Genomic DNA, 18,874 nt, shown 5'->3' with positions numbered 1-18,874 from the left:
TGTATTATTGAACTCTGCTATTTCTCCAAAAATGAATTAGGAAATGCCTCTCCCTCAGCCATGTGACTAAGTCCAGCATCAGCATTCCTGGCCTGTCGGAGACCCTTTGGAATGTGCGGCTCCCCGTGCCACTCCCTTTTCGAGTCCTATTGAATTCCTCCTGCCAGACTGTCTTTTGGGGGAACGGTGCGTACTGCACGCTAACCGGCATCCTACAGTGGCGATGGCTCTGCCAAGTACCACAGTAAATATTGAGCGCTGTTTATCAAAGGCAGGCATGAACTCTCTTTGAACTTTGATTGTAGCCATTATCAAAATGCAGCAACGGAAATATTATTGGCAGAGAATGCAGTGTAGGCCGATCGCTGGGGAGCCAGACAATTCGATTATTAGTCTCTAAATGCAACCAGTTTCCCCCTCAGGCGTGTTTGCCTTGGCATGAGCTGGCACAGTGGGCACAGGACACTGGATTTTAGGATGTGAGGTCAACAGTTTGACCTGAATGAGAGGGCATATTAGTGCTCAGATTGACTGAACCAGACTGTAGCGTTGTAGCCTCCTGGAAACCTGTCGCCCTTAGTCCTTCTACATCGTTTGCTGATAGCAATATGGAGCCTTGTTGAGCTCAAACACAAAGCAATAAGGGAGGGACAAACAGCACACAAACACCTGACCTGAGACTGGAGTGACCACTTGTTATGTAACAATAAGCCTGATAAGATTGGGACATACTGGGTTTTTTTGTGTGTTCAACAGGTGCAAGAAATGAGTTCATCTTAATCCATCATCATTCGTCTTTCGTACTCCATGACCCAGCTCAGTCCAAAACTGAGCAGCTGGCCTTTAGCATCTTCATCAGCAGTTAACAGCGGACTCTGCTGCTGTTGCATTCACTGTCGTGTTTTAAAGCTAAAGTCCCCTGGGTTTCCATGTGCACACACAGCACCGCAACAGCCAGTGTACAGTGTGCTGCTGACACAGACAAAAAGGTTGAGCCGCACAACCAGCCAATAACCCACAAGGATTTCCTAAAGTATGCATGGGGGTCAGGTGAGAAAACAGACATGCTGATCGGAGGAAACAAAGACTTAAGAACAGTTGCATTTTACACTTTGGAAATCTGGGATTAGCCTTGTGATACTGTGTTGGTGTGACCCCCTCAAGATATAATCCATAAATGGCTGTCAACATAGTTCTTCTCCTTCTGACGACTCAATGGACATGCCCAGCCTGATGGATGTGCGCAGCAGGTGGTCATTCTCGCAGGAAAGTGCAAAGCCCTCAGATAGATATCTAAAAATATGAGTGAAAATAAAAGCATCCCAGGGGTCAGAGGGGCAGTGTCGGGTTGCCGTGAAGGTGAAGTTGAAGGGGGACGGGGGCACGCATTCCACTCCAGAAACGAGGTGAGGAGATGCAACGGCTGGAGTATGATTCTCTCTGAGAAAATGTTCAAGGGGATGCCAAAGTTCAAATAAAACATGGTTGTTGAGAAACATGAGAGAGAGAGAGAGGTTAACGACACAAAAATCCAGCGCCATAGTAACTGCTTTATAGAGGGGCGCACGCAGCGAGGCTAGTAATTAGCCTGCTCGGACGAACGAACATTCAGGACTGTGTTCCTGTTTACTCGCAAAAAGCCCTTGAGACCAATTAGAGCCGTGTTCTCTCGCAGTAATCCAGCCTGTGACTTTCACCTCAGGGGGCTCATCTATATTCCCGACTGGTCAATACATGTTAACTCCCGCTCTTCTTGTTAATAGTGAGTGAAGAATTATTAACTTTCAACCGTGAACACAACTAGTGAGTAAACAAACTGTCACGCTGAGGAGTAACTCATCTGATATAGCTGGGAAAGAGCACAAAACATAGCTTAAATTGCTCTTAATGTGGCTACAGGGAGGAAATAGCTCATTTTTGATGATGATGCCGGGGACAGAATAATTAATGTGCCTTATCTTGGTTAAAGAAGGGTATTACTTTCCCCTGCAGACAGCACTGAGGCGATAGCATGCTTTAGCTGCTCGCTGCAGCTACCACGGATACGGCAAACACAGCAGTGAAATATATCACAGTCACCACATTGGCTACACTCCAGAATTAATGTAACATGGGCGGCTGCCAAAAAATGATGCTTGTGTCATCCACTTTTCTGCAGTGAAACAATGAGCACGTTTCTATGTGGGAGGGTCTAGAAAAGAAAAAGGTAAATTACTACGAGTGGATACAAGGTAAAACAAATGCAAACAGAAGAGTCGCCTCCTCTGAGATGGAAGAAATCTCACCTGCTCCCCTGGAATATGATGAAACATGAAACACACCCATGCTCAGATTGAGGTAATGCTGGGTCATCATGATTGCACACAAATAACATTCCAGTGAGCAAAAGACAATGTAGACAAGGTGTTCCAAGTGACATGTTGTTGTATCTTATCAGTGATTCTTCGAGCTCTGTTTGCCGCAGGCCTTTATTTTGAAACATGACTGGCCTGAAATGAATTTCCAGATGTCAGAACAAAAAGACCCAACGGCTCAATTGTTCTTGAGAAACCCGAGGAGCGGTTTCGTCGCAAAAAACTCATCATTACCGGGTTTTTAATCCGTGGTTAAATATAGCGCGTGTTGCTTCAGAGGCGTCGCCTCCCGTGGCCCCCATTGTGGCGTTGGAGCATGTCTAATCTCTTACGTAACAACGGGGCATTCACCACTGTGTAGGTTCTCATTAGTAGTAATTCAATAGCAGCACAACAAATGGTGTTCACAGAAAACATTACAAGCTTTGCTTTGTTTGCTCCTTCCACTTTAGCAGGAGACAAAAAACTGAGGCGCCCTGATTGACAGTCTCACACACAGATTTGTTTGTGTTGATGTGCGCGGTCAGGACAACTTGTGTCCTCGCATTACTTTCCATTTATACAAGCTGTTCCATTTGAATTATTTTTATTTCCCATGACACCACAAACATTTAGGTTTGCGTGCGCACACACAAGCATGCACACAAACTAGGTCATTTATTATTACCGAGGCTCAGACAGGAGCAAATGAAGTTAATATTTTAATTCATTTAACACTTCAGTCATGCGGCTGCTGTTACTACAGCAGATGAGACCAGACGCAGCACGAGTACCTGCTGTATTTGTCCAAATTTGTATTTATTTACACTAAATGACCACTGTCCACTGACCATGTTACGATCCACCCTGACAGCACAGACTCCTATAAAAGTCGGTTTTGGAATTGTTGCCCCACTTTCCATTTGTTACCCGGGGCTATATAGTACAGTAAGTTCGGATCGATGGATGCTAAAAATATCCCACTTCAAATGGCCCGGCACATTTGGGGTGAAATGGAATTTAGCTGCCCAGTGACCCAATCAAATTTATCAATTAATCTATCCATCATGCTGTAAAAGGCACGGGCAACCTTTGTGGTGAGAGAAAAAAAACCAAACTAAAACTTAAACTTAAAACACATTGAAAATAAAGTTGATTACTAAAAGTTGATGTGAACCGCTGCTGCTGTTGTTGGTGAAACTGTAAAAAGGGCAAAACAAGCAAAGGGAGGACACATGGTTGTCATTCGAGCTGTGTTTATCCACTGTGTTCAGCAGATCTCTTGCTGTTCACAGAGGCTCTCTCAAGGTGAGAAGTCAGGGCACTCAGCGGGACGTTTGCTGTGTCTCCTTGCAGAGCTGGCAAAGTCTCGCTAATTAATCTTAAAATTAAGACGCCCTTCATGATAGAATCAAACTTCTGCAGGATCAGTGATTTGCTCGGCTGTTGGATTTGAGTTTGAGGACTCATTTGATGTCCCCGTCCAGCAAGTTACACATTTAATCTAATTCAAAAACGTACTATACAAGCAAAGAAGTGAACACTTGGGGACGGAAAAATGAATAAATCATATCCAAAAACCAATGAGACGATGACTGCAGAAGTCATTCAAAGTGCAAGCCAGGCAGGCAGAGATGTGTCAGTGCAATGATACATTTTTAGACTTTTGGCTCACAGTGAGGCAGCAGTGCTGACACGGCACAAATGGTCAGATTCAGTGGCTGGATCACAAGCTGTCCATCAAGGTCAGAAAAAGAAGAAGAAGAAGAAGAAGAAGAAGAAGAAGAAGAAGAAGAAGAAGAAGAAGAAGAAGAAGAAGAAGAGGTTTACATTTGTGGAACTTGTTAAAGGCCTGATCTGTTTGAGCTGCCTGATCCATAATTTATAAGGGAGCACAAGATATTCAGTGGCAGCACTTCAAAGTGACGAGGCCTCTACATCCAGGATGGAAATGTCCAACATCATAAAGTAGATCTTGTCTGTGTGACCTCAGAGAACCACAGCGATAACACAAAGAAAAAAAAACTCTTTTTGTTAATCCGGTCTAAAAAGAATCGTTGCATCGACAGTCCAGAATGCGTAAAGTGCTGCTGCGTTATCACAGAGCGAGCCGGTCACAACGCTCATTAAAGCTCACATCACTCAAAGTGATTATTACCACACTCTTGAACTTTTTTACAGGAAGCGCTATATGTCCCTGGAGAAAATGTGTGGAGAGGGAAACTGTCTCCTCAATGGGCCCTTTCAAGTACTTCCTGGGGAAAGGCTGGGCCGCGCTGATACACTGTGACCCCCTCACCGCACACTCGATCATTGCCCACCGTTTCCTCGGCCTTATTAATGAGTTACTGCGCTGACTTATTTTTTCTGAAAGCAGAGAATTTTCCCTCAAACACAAAGCCTGTCAGACACAGACCCCGGTTGAGATAGCTGGCAGGCTTGAGTAGAATCCTCTCAAGGATCGACACTGATTTTAAGGGTTTCCTAGAAGGTGAATTCCAAATTATTCTGCAAATTAATTGGTCAAAAGTGGGGAGCATGCAATAAAATGATCCTCAAATAACTAAGAAAAATACACTGGGATAGTTGCAGTAATAGCAGAGTGCTGATAGCAAATATTATACAGACTCCTCCATTAAAAGTGTGCAATCTGTCTTGTTGGCTGTTTCAAAAATGGCTCTCTTTCTAATCTATAACCGAGCTAACCCTGAGGTCATAGCTTAAGTTAAATGTTATCACCTACAGTAGAGATTTTTTGGGGAAATAAATGAACGCAACATCCAAAATATAGTTTATAGTTTCCTAATTTTATACCCCATATAACATGCCCTCTTGTGGAGGCGATCCAAACTACTTACTTTAATTAATTAAATTTTTTCCAGATGAAAATGTGGCAGGGCTCCCTCGCTCGCTCGCTCCCTCGTGGGGGCCTGGAGCTTCGAAGCAGGACGGGGATATTACACTGTGTAGTCCCCTTGCTTTAATTGTACATCTCTCTCATTGCTTTTCTTTATATAACAGGATCAGGCAGATGGTGGCGTTTGGGTAACAAGAGCCTTACATCACTTTCCTCCACTCTCTTTATAATCACCAGTGTCAGGACTGCCAGCACATTGTTGGGGAGGAGGGAGGGGGTCCAACCATGCAGGTGGATGTTTTAATCACTGGCCACCACTCTGCTGACAACGCATGCTTCATGTGCAAATATATGCATGCATAATAATCTATTGCAAGTGGGTGATATTTTATTTTTTCATCTATGTTGTGTGTTTTTTTTTTTTTTTTTGCATTCCTGCAGACAAAATGCATCTTTAAGCGCTTTAAATTGCATCTGCTGATAGACAGGCTACTTTTACAATAATTCTTGAGTGAATATGTGGCGCAGTTGTGCAGTAAACACACACTACGCATTGTTGTGGGGCTGCAAACTGCAAACCCCCCCTGCACCACGGAGCGACAGCAACCAGCCTGCCAGCTGAGTTGGCGCTGTGTTGGAGTGTGTGTGTGTGTGTGCTGTGGCTGTGGTGTACAGTAGCATGGCAGACTGCAGTAAATACACTGTTGAAGAGGCGGGGTTTGACATCTCAGCTCTGAAAACATCTCTAATCCAGTATTTCAGGTGCCGAAGTCGACCGAGCGGGCAGTGCTGCTGCTCACTACCGCCGCGCATCCGCGAACTGAGAGAGAGAGAAAAAACACCACAACCCCGGAATATATCGCAAGTGGACGGAGGAGGAAGAGGCGGCTGCTGCTGCTGCTGCTGTGTCCGAAGTGAGATTTCCCGAAAGAGAGAGAGGAGAATAAAGAAGTCGGAGGGGAGTGAAGTTTGTGTGCTCCGCGAACACTTTAGTTGTGTGTGTTGGTAGTTTCCAGCAGTGTGTCTCTGCCGTCAACTCCGGCGGCTCCACAGTTTCTTCTCCACCCGAAACTCGACCAGCGAAACAGACTTCTAACTTCCAGCTGGAGGATATCACCACGCTTTTTATTTTCCCTCCTCTCAGGTGAGTGGCTCTCCATTTGAGTGGTTCCACTAAAAACTTTCCCCGTGTGTGTGTGTGTGTGTGTGGTTATATGTGTGTGTGTTTGTAAGTACGTACGTGAGGCGGAAATGTAACTTCACCTGGAGCTCAGGTAAGTCAGGAAGCCGAGCCAGGTAGACGGCCTGTAGCGTTAGCGCCGTGTTAGCTTCAGTTAGCACACTTGTCAAGTTATAAAATGTGGTTTCTAGCTGTTTAAAACAACACAAGTCTTGTTTTGTAGGTTTTTCTGTGAATGTATCCAGTTTATAATTGTACTTATCGTTGGTGTTTTCTCTTTAAAGTCGCACTGTTTTTGACAGCTAGCTCATTTATACAATATTTAAATTATGTCACTAGCATAACAAAAACGAGGCTAAAGCGACTCCTGTTTTCAGGCTCATTATTTTTTTTTAAATGTATTGTTATTATTATTATTATTATTATTATTTATTACACTGCGTTTGAATAATCTGTCCAATTCCTAAACTTTAAATTTTAATGTCTGATTTCTTCTTGTTTTTCATGGTGTTGTGTCACCTCAGGATAAACGAGCACAGTCCAAGCTAACTGCCAAGTCTCTTCTTATGTTTCCAACTAGACTGAGAGGTTTCATATTGCGTAATTTCTATTTAATGCACTTTAAAAAAAAAAAAAAAGTATGTATATAGTTATTTGGACAAAAACATCCAGGAGGTTACAGGAGCTTATTTGCAGACCCCCCCCTCCTCATCCTGTGCCCCATGTGAACCGGTCTCTCCCACAGTAACTCACCCCTGTGATAAGACCACCACCCACCCACCCTGAGCACCAGACTTCAGCCCCCATGTGAGCACAGTGGTGATGAAGCAAGTGAGATCATCAGCCCTGTAAAGCCCCACGATCACTCATCCTTTATGTGGATGGTTGTGGAACATTTCCTTCAGGACCTACATGGTGATGTAAATATCGAGGCATGCAGAAGAACCAGTTTTGAGAAGTGAGACACTGTGTGCTCTTTGTTTTTCAGGCATGTTGAGAGAGAGAGAGTACTTGGAAAGTGTCCTTTAACTAGGTGCTGTTTTCCCAAATGTGTTGAATGACATTAGAAGATGATTAGAGCTGCAGCAATTAGCCGATTAAACGCTTTGTTGACTCAAAGAAAATGAGTCACAAACTACTTTGATAATTGATGAAACATTCAGTCATTTTCTCGAGCAAAAATGTCAAACGTTGACGGTTTCAGCATCTTTAATTTGAAATCCTTTGCTTTCTTTGTCATGTATGATACTAATGAAGAGTGTTTGGGTTTTGAACTGCCGATTAGACAAAAGAAGCAATTTGAAGGCTCTGGAATATTGTGTTAAGTATTTTTCTACAACTTTTCGATTGAGGAATCAAATTGTAAAATAATCTGAAGTTGCTGCCCCGATACAGCCTGTTGCAGGTGATAAAATCCATACCCACATTTGCTTTTAAACTAAATTACATACCCACACAAAGTTTGAAGGTGGTGGGAAAAAAGGAACAGAATTGTCGATCATCACTTGATGTTTCTCGGGAAGCTGCTGTCGAATGTTAGGACATTAAGGAAGCAATCGTAAGAGCGCAGGAGAGGATGTTATATTCCAGCCAGACTCTATTCAGTGTGGGATCCTGGAACATGTGCTTTTGTTCTCCCTTTTCCTCTCTTGGACGCAGTAAGGAATAATGGGTGACTCAGCGAGGTGTAGGTGACCTGTTCAGTTTCATAGGGCTGAACGCGGTGACCGTGTGCTGGAAAGTGGCAAGCCTCTGAGCAGGAAGCCCACACAGGAAACGACCGCCGCATTGTTGCCCGGAGGCTTAAACCGTGTCTGCAGTCCGTAGGGAATTTTATAGCCAAGTTTCAGTGTTATATTAGAGTTCTAGCATGCAGGGTGACGTTTCACTGCTTCTTCTCGTACACGCAGTGGATGCTTGTGCTCTGGCTTTTGTATATTTTAAGACTTTAGTGAGTTTTTTTTTTTTTTCCCCCAGCACTGGCTCCTAATTAAAATAAACAGACTGACAGAAAGCCAATCTGTTAAACCATAGAAAATTAGAACATGGTGTTGACGGTAGAGGGGAAACTATAGAGAGGAATTTGACAGTTTATAAAAAGAAAAGACACATAAAGTGGAAGTCTGAGTGGGAGACCGTCGGCTGTGAGACTTCTCTATAAAAGTGACTTCATTCCTATGTTGAACATATGAATCAGACTTCTAAGAACTTTGCATGACTGCCTCCGAAATAGAGCAGTTTTTCTTTCTACTCCCAGGGCTTACTGGAGACATGGGATATGTCAGTAATTGTCCGCTTGTTAATTATCACCGCGTCCCATCAGTAAATTAAAAATGTAATTCAGTCAGGGATAACTCAACACTAAAATAAAACTCAGACAGTTTCATCTGGCAAGAGGAGCTGCCTTTTGCCTGTTCCCTTGCTCAGCGTTTTAATTCCATTCATTAGAGGATCCTTTTTGCTTTTTTCCCCACATTTTGGCTCAACATCACCCAGGTAATTTCCAGGGTGCAGCTAATGAGCACATAGTTGCACATAGGATTTGTTTTACATGAAAGTTTGTTTCACTGAACTCAGGAGCTTCTCTGCTACTCTAGCAACAGTCTAGTTTAGATTTAAATGCCATCCAATTATGTCGTCAGCAAGCAATTTAAGTTCATGTGGTTTACATAAAAAAAGTTGTGTGGGCTTCTTAAGCGTGGGTGTGAAAAGGATGGAATTAGTTTTATTTCTATTTTACTGCTGTATGAGACACAAGGTGTGACTCAACAGAGCTCTGACATAATGTGTCTGAAGGTAACACCGGGTCACTTACAAGTTTAAGATATGATGATGCACGAAACTCACACACAAAGTACTTTTGACTAAAAATAGAGGAAAAATACTAACGGGAGTTGGAGCTGCTGTTGAACGTAAAGTCATTCATCAGCATGGATCCCAACTTTAGGAGTAACACTCTCAGCTGTCATGCAGGTGGATAATGTACACGCTTGGTGGAAAGATGTAATGTAATTAATTTGAATTGTGTGACTGAGAATTTGTTGTCCCAACAGAGGCCTCTTTAAATACACTGACTACTTCTTCTTTCTCCGTGCTGTTCCCTCGGTGTGTTCCTATTTTCACGTTGTATAGACATTAAATTAGCGTGATTCAATTCACCAGATTGATTCATCAGCGGCTCTTTGCATCGCCACATAAAGGAGATCAATCGAATCATTCTTAATGAGGCTATCCATCAACAGATCGCTAATAGATAAATTATAGCATCCGACTATCGTTGTCTTCATGCCAAACGTGCCCACATCTTACCGGCTCCCTCAGGCTCGTCTAAGATGCTGATGCGCGACACACTCTTTGGCTGATTGCTCCAAGGTGCTAGCCTTAGCGTTTTTCCTTGTGACAAGGAGAGAACCAAAAAAAAAAAAGGAGTCAATTGTACGTAGTTTGACAAGTGTGAGTAAGCCTTTGTTTATAAAGGAAGACTGGACTTCCTGTTCTCAAGCTCCTGAGAGAGAAAAAGTGAAATCATATCTTTTGTTTGGCTTCCACTCAGATGTTTACTACATTTTTGGCAAGACATTCCATGATGCAGGCAGAGTGGCACACAAGCACAAAGGGCAGTGGCATCAGAAGCTCATTTAATTGCCATTAAGTTCAGTTGTAAAGTCAATAAATATCAAGTTATTATCTAATTAAGTTACTGTTAAATCAAATTCATTGATAAGATTTATATTAGTGTTGCAGCACTTGTGAAATCCTGGGATGATACTGATGTTTAGAATTAGTGCTGTGTGTTTTTGATTTTATTGCTGTTTATTCCCCCCTTTCCCAGCTCAATGAGAAAAATTTTTCATTACATACACGACCATACAAGCTGATGGAAGGTGTGTCACGAGTCAGTAGCTCATGAATGTGCCGGCGCCAAATTGATGTGAATGTTGTCTTATTTGCTGACAGGTCAATAGCAAGTGCCAAGGAATGCATTGACCGTTACAGATGTTCAGCCGATATAAAAGTGGATCCCTTATTTTCATTTTACTCTTATGTGTCTTGTATTGATGTTTTGTTTCATAAATATTAAAGCTATAGAGCTTTCAAATTCCAGTCTTGGAGTAAATAATCTCCACAGACTAGACTTGTGAGAAACATTTTTTTGTTAAAAAAAAAAAAGAATACAACATATAGAGTATCCACCTCCTCCCCCAAACCCAGTCATCATTTAATACATAATAACAACGTAGTAAAAAGTAGTTGTTATAAGATTCTTGCTACAAACAGCCTCAGTATTGCTTTTAATGAGTCCTTGAGTTTTTAGCATCTTCATTCATAAATGCACTTATTTCATGAAGCAGTGTCATGCAGTGGTGCCTGCTGTGCTGATTTTGTTAATTCAAATTATTCCCACTGTCCTGGGGTTAGATTTCATTTGATAAAAAAGGAACATAAAACACAACATGAAATATATCCAATAACAAATTAAACAATATTTTCTACTCTTTTTATAGTATTTCTTCTGCTAATGGATTGTTCTCCTGTTTTCTGTTGTTTCAAGCAGTGCTTTTTATGTTGAAGCTATGTACTTAGATTAAGTCTCTCTTACCTCACGGAATACTACTTTTCGCTGTCATCATGACCCAATTTCCCCACAGGGATCAATGATTTCATCTTATCGCATTTGAAATGCACTGCTCTTGATCTGTCTGTGTTGCTTGTGATTGAACCCTGCTTCTTTCATGGGCTTGAGCTCATGGCGGACTTGGAAAAACTCCGGTCATTTGAACTGTGTGTTATCCAGGATCAGCAATGCTCGGTATATTAAAGCCCGACAACTCAAAGAGAACTTGAGTAAGTTGAATGCTTTGTGAGACAGGCCTGCAGGGACCAGTGCTGAACAAAGAACTGACTCTCATATGAACACAAGCTCATTTGGTTACCTGTTGATGTGAACCACAGTTATGAGAAAAAACAAAACAAAACCGTATACTTAGAAGCTTTTAGACTTAAACTTGTAAGGATCAGCCAGAGGAAAACCTGACCTCTAAGACTTGAAACGGAAGGGTGTCAACGCCAGAGTTGGCGTACATTAAGTAATGATGTAAACCTGGCTTCTAGACAATATGTGACCAGCCAGTTGAGTCATTTTCTCCACCTAGGTTCATAAACAAGGCGGCAGATTTCACATGGCTGCACACACTTAAAGCCAATTATGAGAAATCTGTTGTCAATTTTTGAGAAATAAGGCTTGTACTCAAAAAACATAACATGAAACGCAGTAAGAATGATCATATCATGTCCTGCAGTGCAAACACTGCACGGCCCCCATGACATGATGTTGTTAGACGAAAGGTGACGCATAATCTGATAAGCCTTGAATGTTTTTTTGTATTTCTTCAGGGGGAAAAAATGTTCTCCACAAAAGCTTCATCATATCACAAAAGGAAATGACAGTGAAAGTAATGCGGGTCATTGTTTAGCAAGGGCAAAAGGAAATGGTGTATTTTTCCTGAATTGAAAAATTATGCTCTTTGCCCCCTAAGCAGCAGAACTTAATCTTTTAGAATGATGTCATTCAATTGTAGTCAGCAAGTGCCAATTTTGCTTTGAGTTTAACATAAGTGAGGTTGGCAGTTTTTCAAGTGGACCCCTGTAATGCAATAAAACTTCCAGGACCAGAAAGGCAGAGCCATATTTACTCTGGCTGTTGTCAGCAATGTCACAATACAATACATGCACGGGGTCCACTGTCCGTGCCATCAAACTGACATTGAATAATGTGGACATGTGGATGTGTTGTTTTATTTTTGCTTGCTTGCAAACTGATGTGGAAGAGATGCTCCACGGTCATGTGGCATGTTTGCATTTCATCTTTGAAAATAGGACTAAATACCCGACGTTAACTGTGGAAGTTGTTGTTTTCATGTCCTGGAGTGACTGAGCTGTCAAAGTGATGGCAACACCCTCACGGATTCATGAAATATGTTTTGTTTTTTTTTTCCATTTCATCACATGCTAACGTGGCCTGTAGATGACTTATGATGACTCATACAGATAGTACAGGTATGTCAGCGTACGTGTTGGTAAAGGTGGACTGTATAGGTGCAGCGTACAGTTTTCCACTCGGCCCTCCAGCCCTGAAACTAATCCGAAAACAGCGGCTCTTAAGCAACGGTGAGCTTAAGTGATTGCCTTGGAATGCTGTTGCCATGGAGTCCAGTTGCAAAGTACAGGGGCAGAGACGTTAGCATGTTTGCTTGAATCACATGAAGATGACTACATGCTACATGTAAATGCTCAACTTCAGATTGCACCATTGATCTGCTGCTGTAAAGTTTCAGCATTGCAACATCATCATCCAGTGAGGATTCCTGAAATACCAGGATGGAAATGCTGTCCAACTGGTTTTGGCTGAAACTTTGTGTTTGGTTCTGGAGACTGTCACAAGAGGAAAGTTTCATTGTTTGCACAAAGTAGGGCAGTGTCTTTTTGTCCTCACCCTGAATAACAAAATGTTTGAGGTTTATTCTTTGAGGAGGTGTTGGAGACTGAAACAGGATGAATCATTCTGTATCTTACAAGGAAATCTTGCTCATTGTTGCTTCCTTGTGCTGGAAGTACATCTGCTTTGCCACAACTTCAGTTTTCTATAAAGTCATGGGGTAAGCTTTGTCATCATCTAGAGTGACATGAAAGAATATCCTATAAAAATCACAATAAACAATATTAAAACTTACAGGCTGTGACTGTATGCACCTCTTGGGGCATTCATTATAATAATAACCAAGAGACAGCTTCCACTGCCTCACTCAGCACAAACATATTCATCCATCAAACCTCTCAAGGTAGCCTTTGTTCAGAGCTGCTTTCATGGGTGCACGCTGCACATTCACTGCAGATTTTGTTGGTTTTTCTCACCATGTTGTAAAAGCTGCACGGACTGCAAGTTATATAAATTGAACTGCATCTTCAGTGGTTTGTTGTAATGCCCTCGACTGCTCCTCTCGTGTTAAAAATAGGTCAGGCCAGTCCTCTTTTATAGTTGAGTTTAGATAAGAATGACAATGCCAGGGAAACTGCCAAAATGGGACACACAAGAAACTTGAAGCAGTGTTTTTTTTTTTTTTAATATGGGACTTTTAAAATCTCAGACCACAAATTGCTGACAATCAACTTCAGTTTCAGCTGCAAACTTATTTAAAAACATGCCATGCAGTGTAGATTCAGGCATTGTATTAGTTCAGTTTTAGATGTCTTGTGTCTGTTTAGGAAATAGAAAAAAACCCGCCTGAGTGTTGTTTTGCAAAGTTAGCCTGGCCGGCTCTAGATTGACCCGCCTCCAGTGCAAAGGGTGTCTGTAAAAGTTAATGTATAAGCTTTGTTGACATACAATCCAGACTGACGTCTAACCTAGAATGAGCACAGAAATGAGAACTGTAGCTTTAGATTCCAGTCAATTACTGTTTTTTTTAGAATCCTTTTGCTTTTTATAAAACTACAAAAATGTTGCCCAGGGAAAGATGCAATTAAACATACTAGAAAACAATAGAGTTTACAAGTATGCAAGCCCAGATAATAAGCTCCATCATGTTGTCTAAAATCTCATTTAATCTCATGTTAATCTCATTCTCTCTTTCTCTAACACAGCTGACTGTGGATGATCCTCCGACAGGGGACAGTTGACTGCAGCTGAATATCCTCAATTGCATCAGGACCATGTGGCAACATTTGCTTACAGGGGTCCTCAAGTCCTTATAAAGCTGTTGTGAAGCTTTGTGCAGAGCCATCGAGACAACAAGATGACTGAGGTGTGTTCCACCACAGTCAAAACGCACTTTATCAGAAGTATCAGATCCTTGATCGTCAGAGGCTTTCCAAAACAAAGACTACTTGGAGTGTAATTTTTTTGTGTTGATTTTTTTTTTTTTTTTTTTTTGCAAAAGCCTAAAATTAGCAGACAAATTAGAAGGACCTTCTCATGAGCTGTGGAACTGGACTAGAGGCCCATGTGTAGCAGGGCAGCTGTAGCAGCTAGTGGAATAACTTAGCCCCGGACTGTTGGGAAGTCACTCCTCCAGGGGGCAAAGGGATCTGATCCCAGTACCAGTCCCCCCCCGCCCGCCTCTCCTGTCCTCATCTGACTATCCCACCTGTCTAAAGGCAGACCCAACTATCCAATGGCATGGGTGAAGTTCTTCAGGAAGCCGGGGGGCAATCTGGGGAAATCGTACCAGCCGGGGAGCATGCTGTCTCTGGCCCCCACCAAGGGACTGCTGAACGAGCCGGGCCAGAACAGCTGCTTCCTCAACAGTGCTGTGCAGGTAGGTTTTTCCTGATGCTTTGGCTGGTTGTTGTCCATATCAAAACACAGTATATGTGCAGCCTTTGGAACTAAAATATTCACGCAGAAGCTGTATTGTTTTTAAGAGGACAACAACACTTATGCTAACATGCTTGCATTGCAGAACACACCATACAAAGACCCAAATATGGCAATTATTATGTGTGCAAGTGCTAAATATAAAGCAAGGATTATCAGTTTTGCTGGTGTTTTTGTTATAGAGCAGGACATTTTTTTCTAACAGAATTGTTGATCCAACTAGAAGGAAAAATAAGAGATCATTTTTTGTTATTGCAAATCATCTCTTAATGGCAGCCCACTGTTTCTAAGAATATTGGATTTACACAGTATCATTTTTGTGGTGGAATTGGAGGTGAGATCACTGGATTACCAAATCCAGAAGGCTTGGGATCATCTCGGGACCATGTTGTAAAACCCTGATGACAGTTCATCCACTAACTGATGAGACATTTCCGTGGGCCAGTACACCATGTTCCGCCCTCTTAAAATGGGAGCTGTTTATTTAAAAATTCAAAGATTAGTCACAGTCCCAATTCGTCAGAGCTTCCCAGCAATTTGTTAGCGTAGTTGAAGGTTGCCTTTGACTACTGGTATACTGGCCTGGTGAGCTTGTTCATTATTGCCCTACAGTGAGGTCACTCTCAGTGACTGTGACTCAGTGGGTGACACAACCGATGAGCTGGTTGGAGATGATCATCACCTCCGGCTTCATTTCTGTGACAGAGTTGTTCCTCTTGCCCACTCCTCATCCTCATGACCTTGGAAACTCCATCCTTAATGCCTCATGTAACAAAAGACCCAAAAATGTTCCCACTTGAATACAACATGCATGTGTTCTAACAGTATGTTTGCTTTATTATTTTATACTGAAATAAAAAAAATGTCTAATTTCAAGGTCAGTGTTAAATTCAATAGTGCAAAAAAACAAGACAACGTCCTCCTTTTTCCTTTTGTGTAGGTACTATGGCAGCTGGACATCTTCAGACGCAGCTTGAGGCAGCTACCTGGACACTTCTGTCTTGGAGAATCGTGCATCTTTTGTGCATTAAAGGTAGAATACACTAACTGTTTGGGTCACATGTCCAGACTTTTTATTGGGCCATCAGGATGATACACATGCTTCTTATTAAACAGAATCTCCCATTGTCTGTGTGCAATCAAGTTCTTGTTCTCCTCTTCAGGGTATTTTCTCCCAGTTCCAGCACAGTCGGGAGCGCGCCCTGCCCTCTGACAACCTGCGTCACGCCTTGGCAGAGACCTTTAAGGACGAGCAGCGCTTCCAGCTGGGCTTCATGGACGATGCCGCAGAGTGCTTTGTAAGTTCCTGTGGCAACACGGCTGTCCTGAGGGAGGGAGGGAGGGAGGGAGGGAGACTAGCAAATGGAGAGAGGGATGTGTGTGTATGTTTGTGTGTCCCCCCTGCCACACAGTTCGGGGTAATGCACTGCAACAAACTGTTTGGCGAGGTCACTGAAAGAGCTTCTGTCCCTCCCATCAACCCCTGCCACATTGCCGCTAAATATCATCCTGACAGGTTATATAAGCTGCGTGGTTGTGTTTGAACCTCTCTTGTTTTATGCTACCATATTATGTTGCATCATTCTGTATTTTTTTTTAATTTAAAGTTGATTTTATGTGTTCATTTTAACACAACAGTTTTTTTGGGGCGTAACAAAGCATTGTTTTGGCCAGAACTAAATGTTGTCATCATTATTTTGTTTTTAGTTTTGTTCTGGCTCCAAATGCTAAACGGATCCTGCACCATCTTTTATCCTCCTTTTTTCAAGCCTGCTTTGTTTTAGCTTGATTTGTTTATTTCTCTTCTCACGATTTTGATCACTTTTACCCAGACAGCACAGATGTATCCTGATCCCTTTTTTTTTTTTTAACATCCTTAATCATTGTTTATCCACTTAGGAAGTCCAATTACACTGCAATGGATAAACAAAAAAGAAAATCTCATGTCTACACAGAAGTGTAGAGCACTGTACCATATGTAAACACTGTGTGAACATTTCAAATACAAATTGCTCCCAAACCTAACGCACAATGAACTAAGATGCTGAGAAAGCAACTTTGATGCTTTGTTTCTTTGTTTGCCAAATCCCCCCCTACCCCCCGACACCCCACAAAAAACAAACAGTAACTTTTTACATCTGAGACTGACGCTTACGTGCCATCTTTTATAGACGATCTTAATTCTTAATCCCACAGAGATGTTTGCCCTTGAGCATTCAGCGTGTAATGCATTGGCAGTAGCCATGCTGGTGTAGAATTTATGCGAGGAGTTAGCCAGTGTCAGATTAACAGGCTGTGAAGTCGTGCCTGTAACCTTTGCGGGACTACCTTGCAGCCTTAATATTTTATAAACTCACAAATGCTCCATAGAAACAGGTGGGGGCTCAAATGGAGTATGGCTTGCTCTTAAAACATGTTCCTCCTGCTGTCAGGTTTACAGCATGCCTCCTAAAATTGGTATTTAACAGTGTGTCCCACAGTACGGAAGTTTTGCTCTTGGAAATACCTGCATCGTGTAGGAACAAGAGACAGGGCTTGACAACAACAGTTGTAAATATTTTGTCCTCTCACCTGATGATCTCCGTTGTGTCACAGGAGAACATACTGGAGAGGATCCACCTGCACATTGTGCCGGAGGAAACGGATGCCTGCACTTCAAAGTCTTGCATCACGCATCAGAAGTTCGCCATGTCACTTTATGAGCAGGTCAGTAGTGCGTTAGAAAGCATTGGAAATATTGTGTTATTTCACTTTGGAGATTATTCTTTTATTTCTGCTGCTTTCTGCAGTGTTACAAAGGAGTTATACTTTGTTGTCTGAGTAAGATGTGTTTTTTTTAAATTTTTTTTATTGTGTCTTCCTGTTCGTGCTGTATATCTTTGAGCTCATACGGTGTTTGTTTGCACAGCCTATACAGTAATGTGTGCAGAGCCTGAACACACTAGCCAATGTTAGGATTAGGCAACACACACACACATGCACACGCACACACGCACACGCACACACGCACACACAGAGACAGGTACATGAATCACTGTCTGAGACAGTAGAAATCCAATCCGTCATGTTTTGATACTGGGTTGCCCCAGTGGAATAAGGAGGGTGTTTCTGGTCTGATTCCACAGTGCAGCAGCAGCAGTACCAGATAAATCACAGATGGTGTACACATAAATTCCAGCACCACACACACACACACACACACACACACACACACACACACGCCACCCTTCCCTTCCCTTCCCTGTGGCTGTGATGCCCATCACTGACTCTGTCCCTGTCCCAAACCAGTGCTATCTCGGAATCAAACAGATAATGCGCCTTTGGACTAAATCCCTCAGGGGCACAGTCAGTGGATTTTGTTCCTCCCCGACTTCAGGGCATCCAATCCAGCAAATGTTATCAAGGCCTTAAATGAAGATTGCCTCAGTCAGAGAAAGATTGATAACCATATAAGTTAAATTTAGTTGGTTGCTTTAAAATGTGCTACAGAGCCCAGTTTTATGGGTTTTTTTTTTTTGGTATTTACTTTCCACTCTGGAAAATGACATGCTGACTTGATAATTAATCCTTGACAGCAGATATGCCTGATGAAATCACACCTCTGTAACTTTCTGTTGTGTGTTTGTTCACCCTGTTGGTCTCTGACTCTCTCTCTCTCTCTGCAGTCTGTGTGCCGTAGCTGTGGGGCATCCTCCGACCCACTGCCGTTTACAGAGCTGGTGCATTATGTCTCCACCACCGCACTCTGGTAAGGCACAGGCGATGTGAAACTTTCTTTGCTTTCTCCCCGATGTCATCTGACCCACTGTGTTTTCATGTCGCTCTCTGCACATTTGTCACAAGGCCATGACATAACTTTTTAGCTTATATTTCACACACTATGGGTTTTCCTGTCTCTCGGCATACCTTAATCTTTATTTGTCTCTGTCTGTCTGCCTCCCTCCGGCTTGCTCGGAGTTTCCTGCTGACTGTGCATTTCTTCTTTCTCAGTCAACAGATGCTTCAACGCAGACACGAGTCATTTGGGGAGCTGTTACAAACAGCAAGTACGATAGGGGACCTTCGGAACTGTCCAGTAAGTTGCCTATGCAAAGTGCACATTGCCCACATGATAGAAAGAGCAATGCGCA

General features: G+C 42.4%; 1 protein-coding gene across 4 annotated transcripts in view; it reads left to right on the top strand.

The window, feature by feature from the left end:
• The first annotated feature begins 5,687 nt into the window (after positions 1-5,687).
• LOC119027526 (inactive ubiquitin carboxyl-terminal hydrolase 53) overlaps positions 5,688-18,874 on the top strand; it is a 32,831-nt gene continuing 19,644 nt past the window's right edge. The window contains exons 1-8 of one of the 4 annotated variants that reach the window (XM_037112830.1): positions 5,688-6,334; positions 14,012-14,172; positions 14,308-14,685; positions 15,685-15,777; positions 15,908-16,042; positions 17,340-17,450; positions 18,410-18,492; positions 18,735-18,819. In XM_037112830.1, the coding sequence (XP_036968725.1) occupies positions 14,542-14,685; positions 15,685-15,777; positions 15,908-16,042; positions 17,340-17,450; positions 18,410-18,492; positions 18,735-18,819 (651 nt within the window). In that variant the 5' untranslated portion in view covers positions 5,688-6,334; positions 14,012-14,172; positions 14,308-14,541. Of the gene's footprint in view, positions 6,335-7,115; positions 7,291-14,011; positions 14,686-15,684; positions 15,778-15,907; positions 16,043-17,339; positions 17,451-18,409; positions 18,493-18,734; positions 18,820-18,874 lie in introns of all 4 variants that reach the window. The other 3 variants (XM_037112829.1, XM_037112828.1, XM_037112831.1) reach the window with 3 other exon arrangements.

The sequence above is a fragment of the Acanthopagrus latus genome, chromosome 10 (assembly GCF_904848185.1).
Source record: "Acanthopagrus latus isolate v.2019 chromosome 10, fAcaLat1.1, whole genome shotgun sequence".
In the NCBI taxonomy this organism is placed as follows: Eukaryota; Metazoa; Chordata; class Actinopteri; order Spariformes; family Sparidae; genus Acanthopagrus; species Acanthopagrus latus.
Note: the sequence above shows the minus strand (reverse complement) of the source record. Positions and strands in the feature narration are given on the sequence as shown.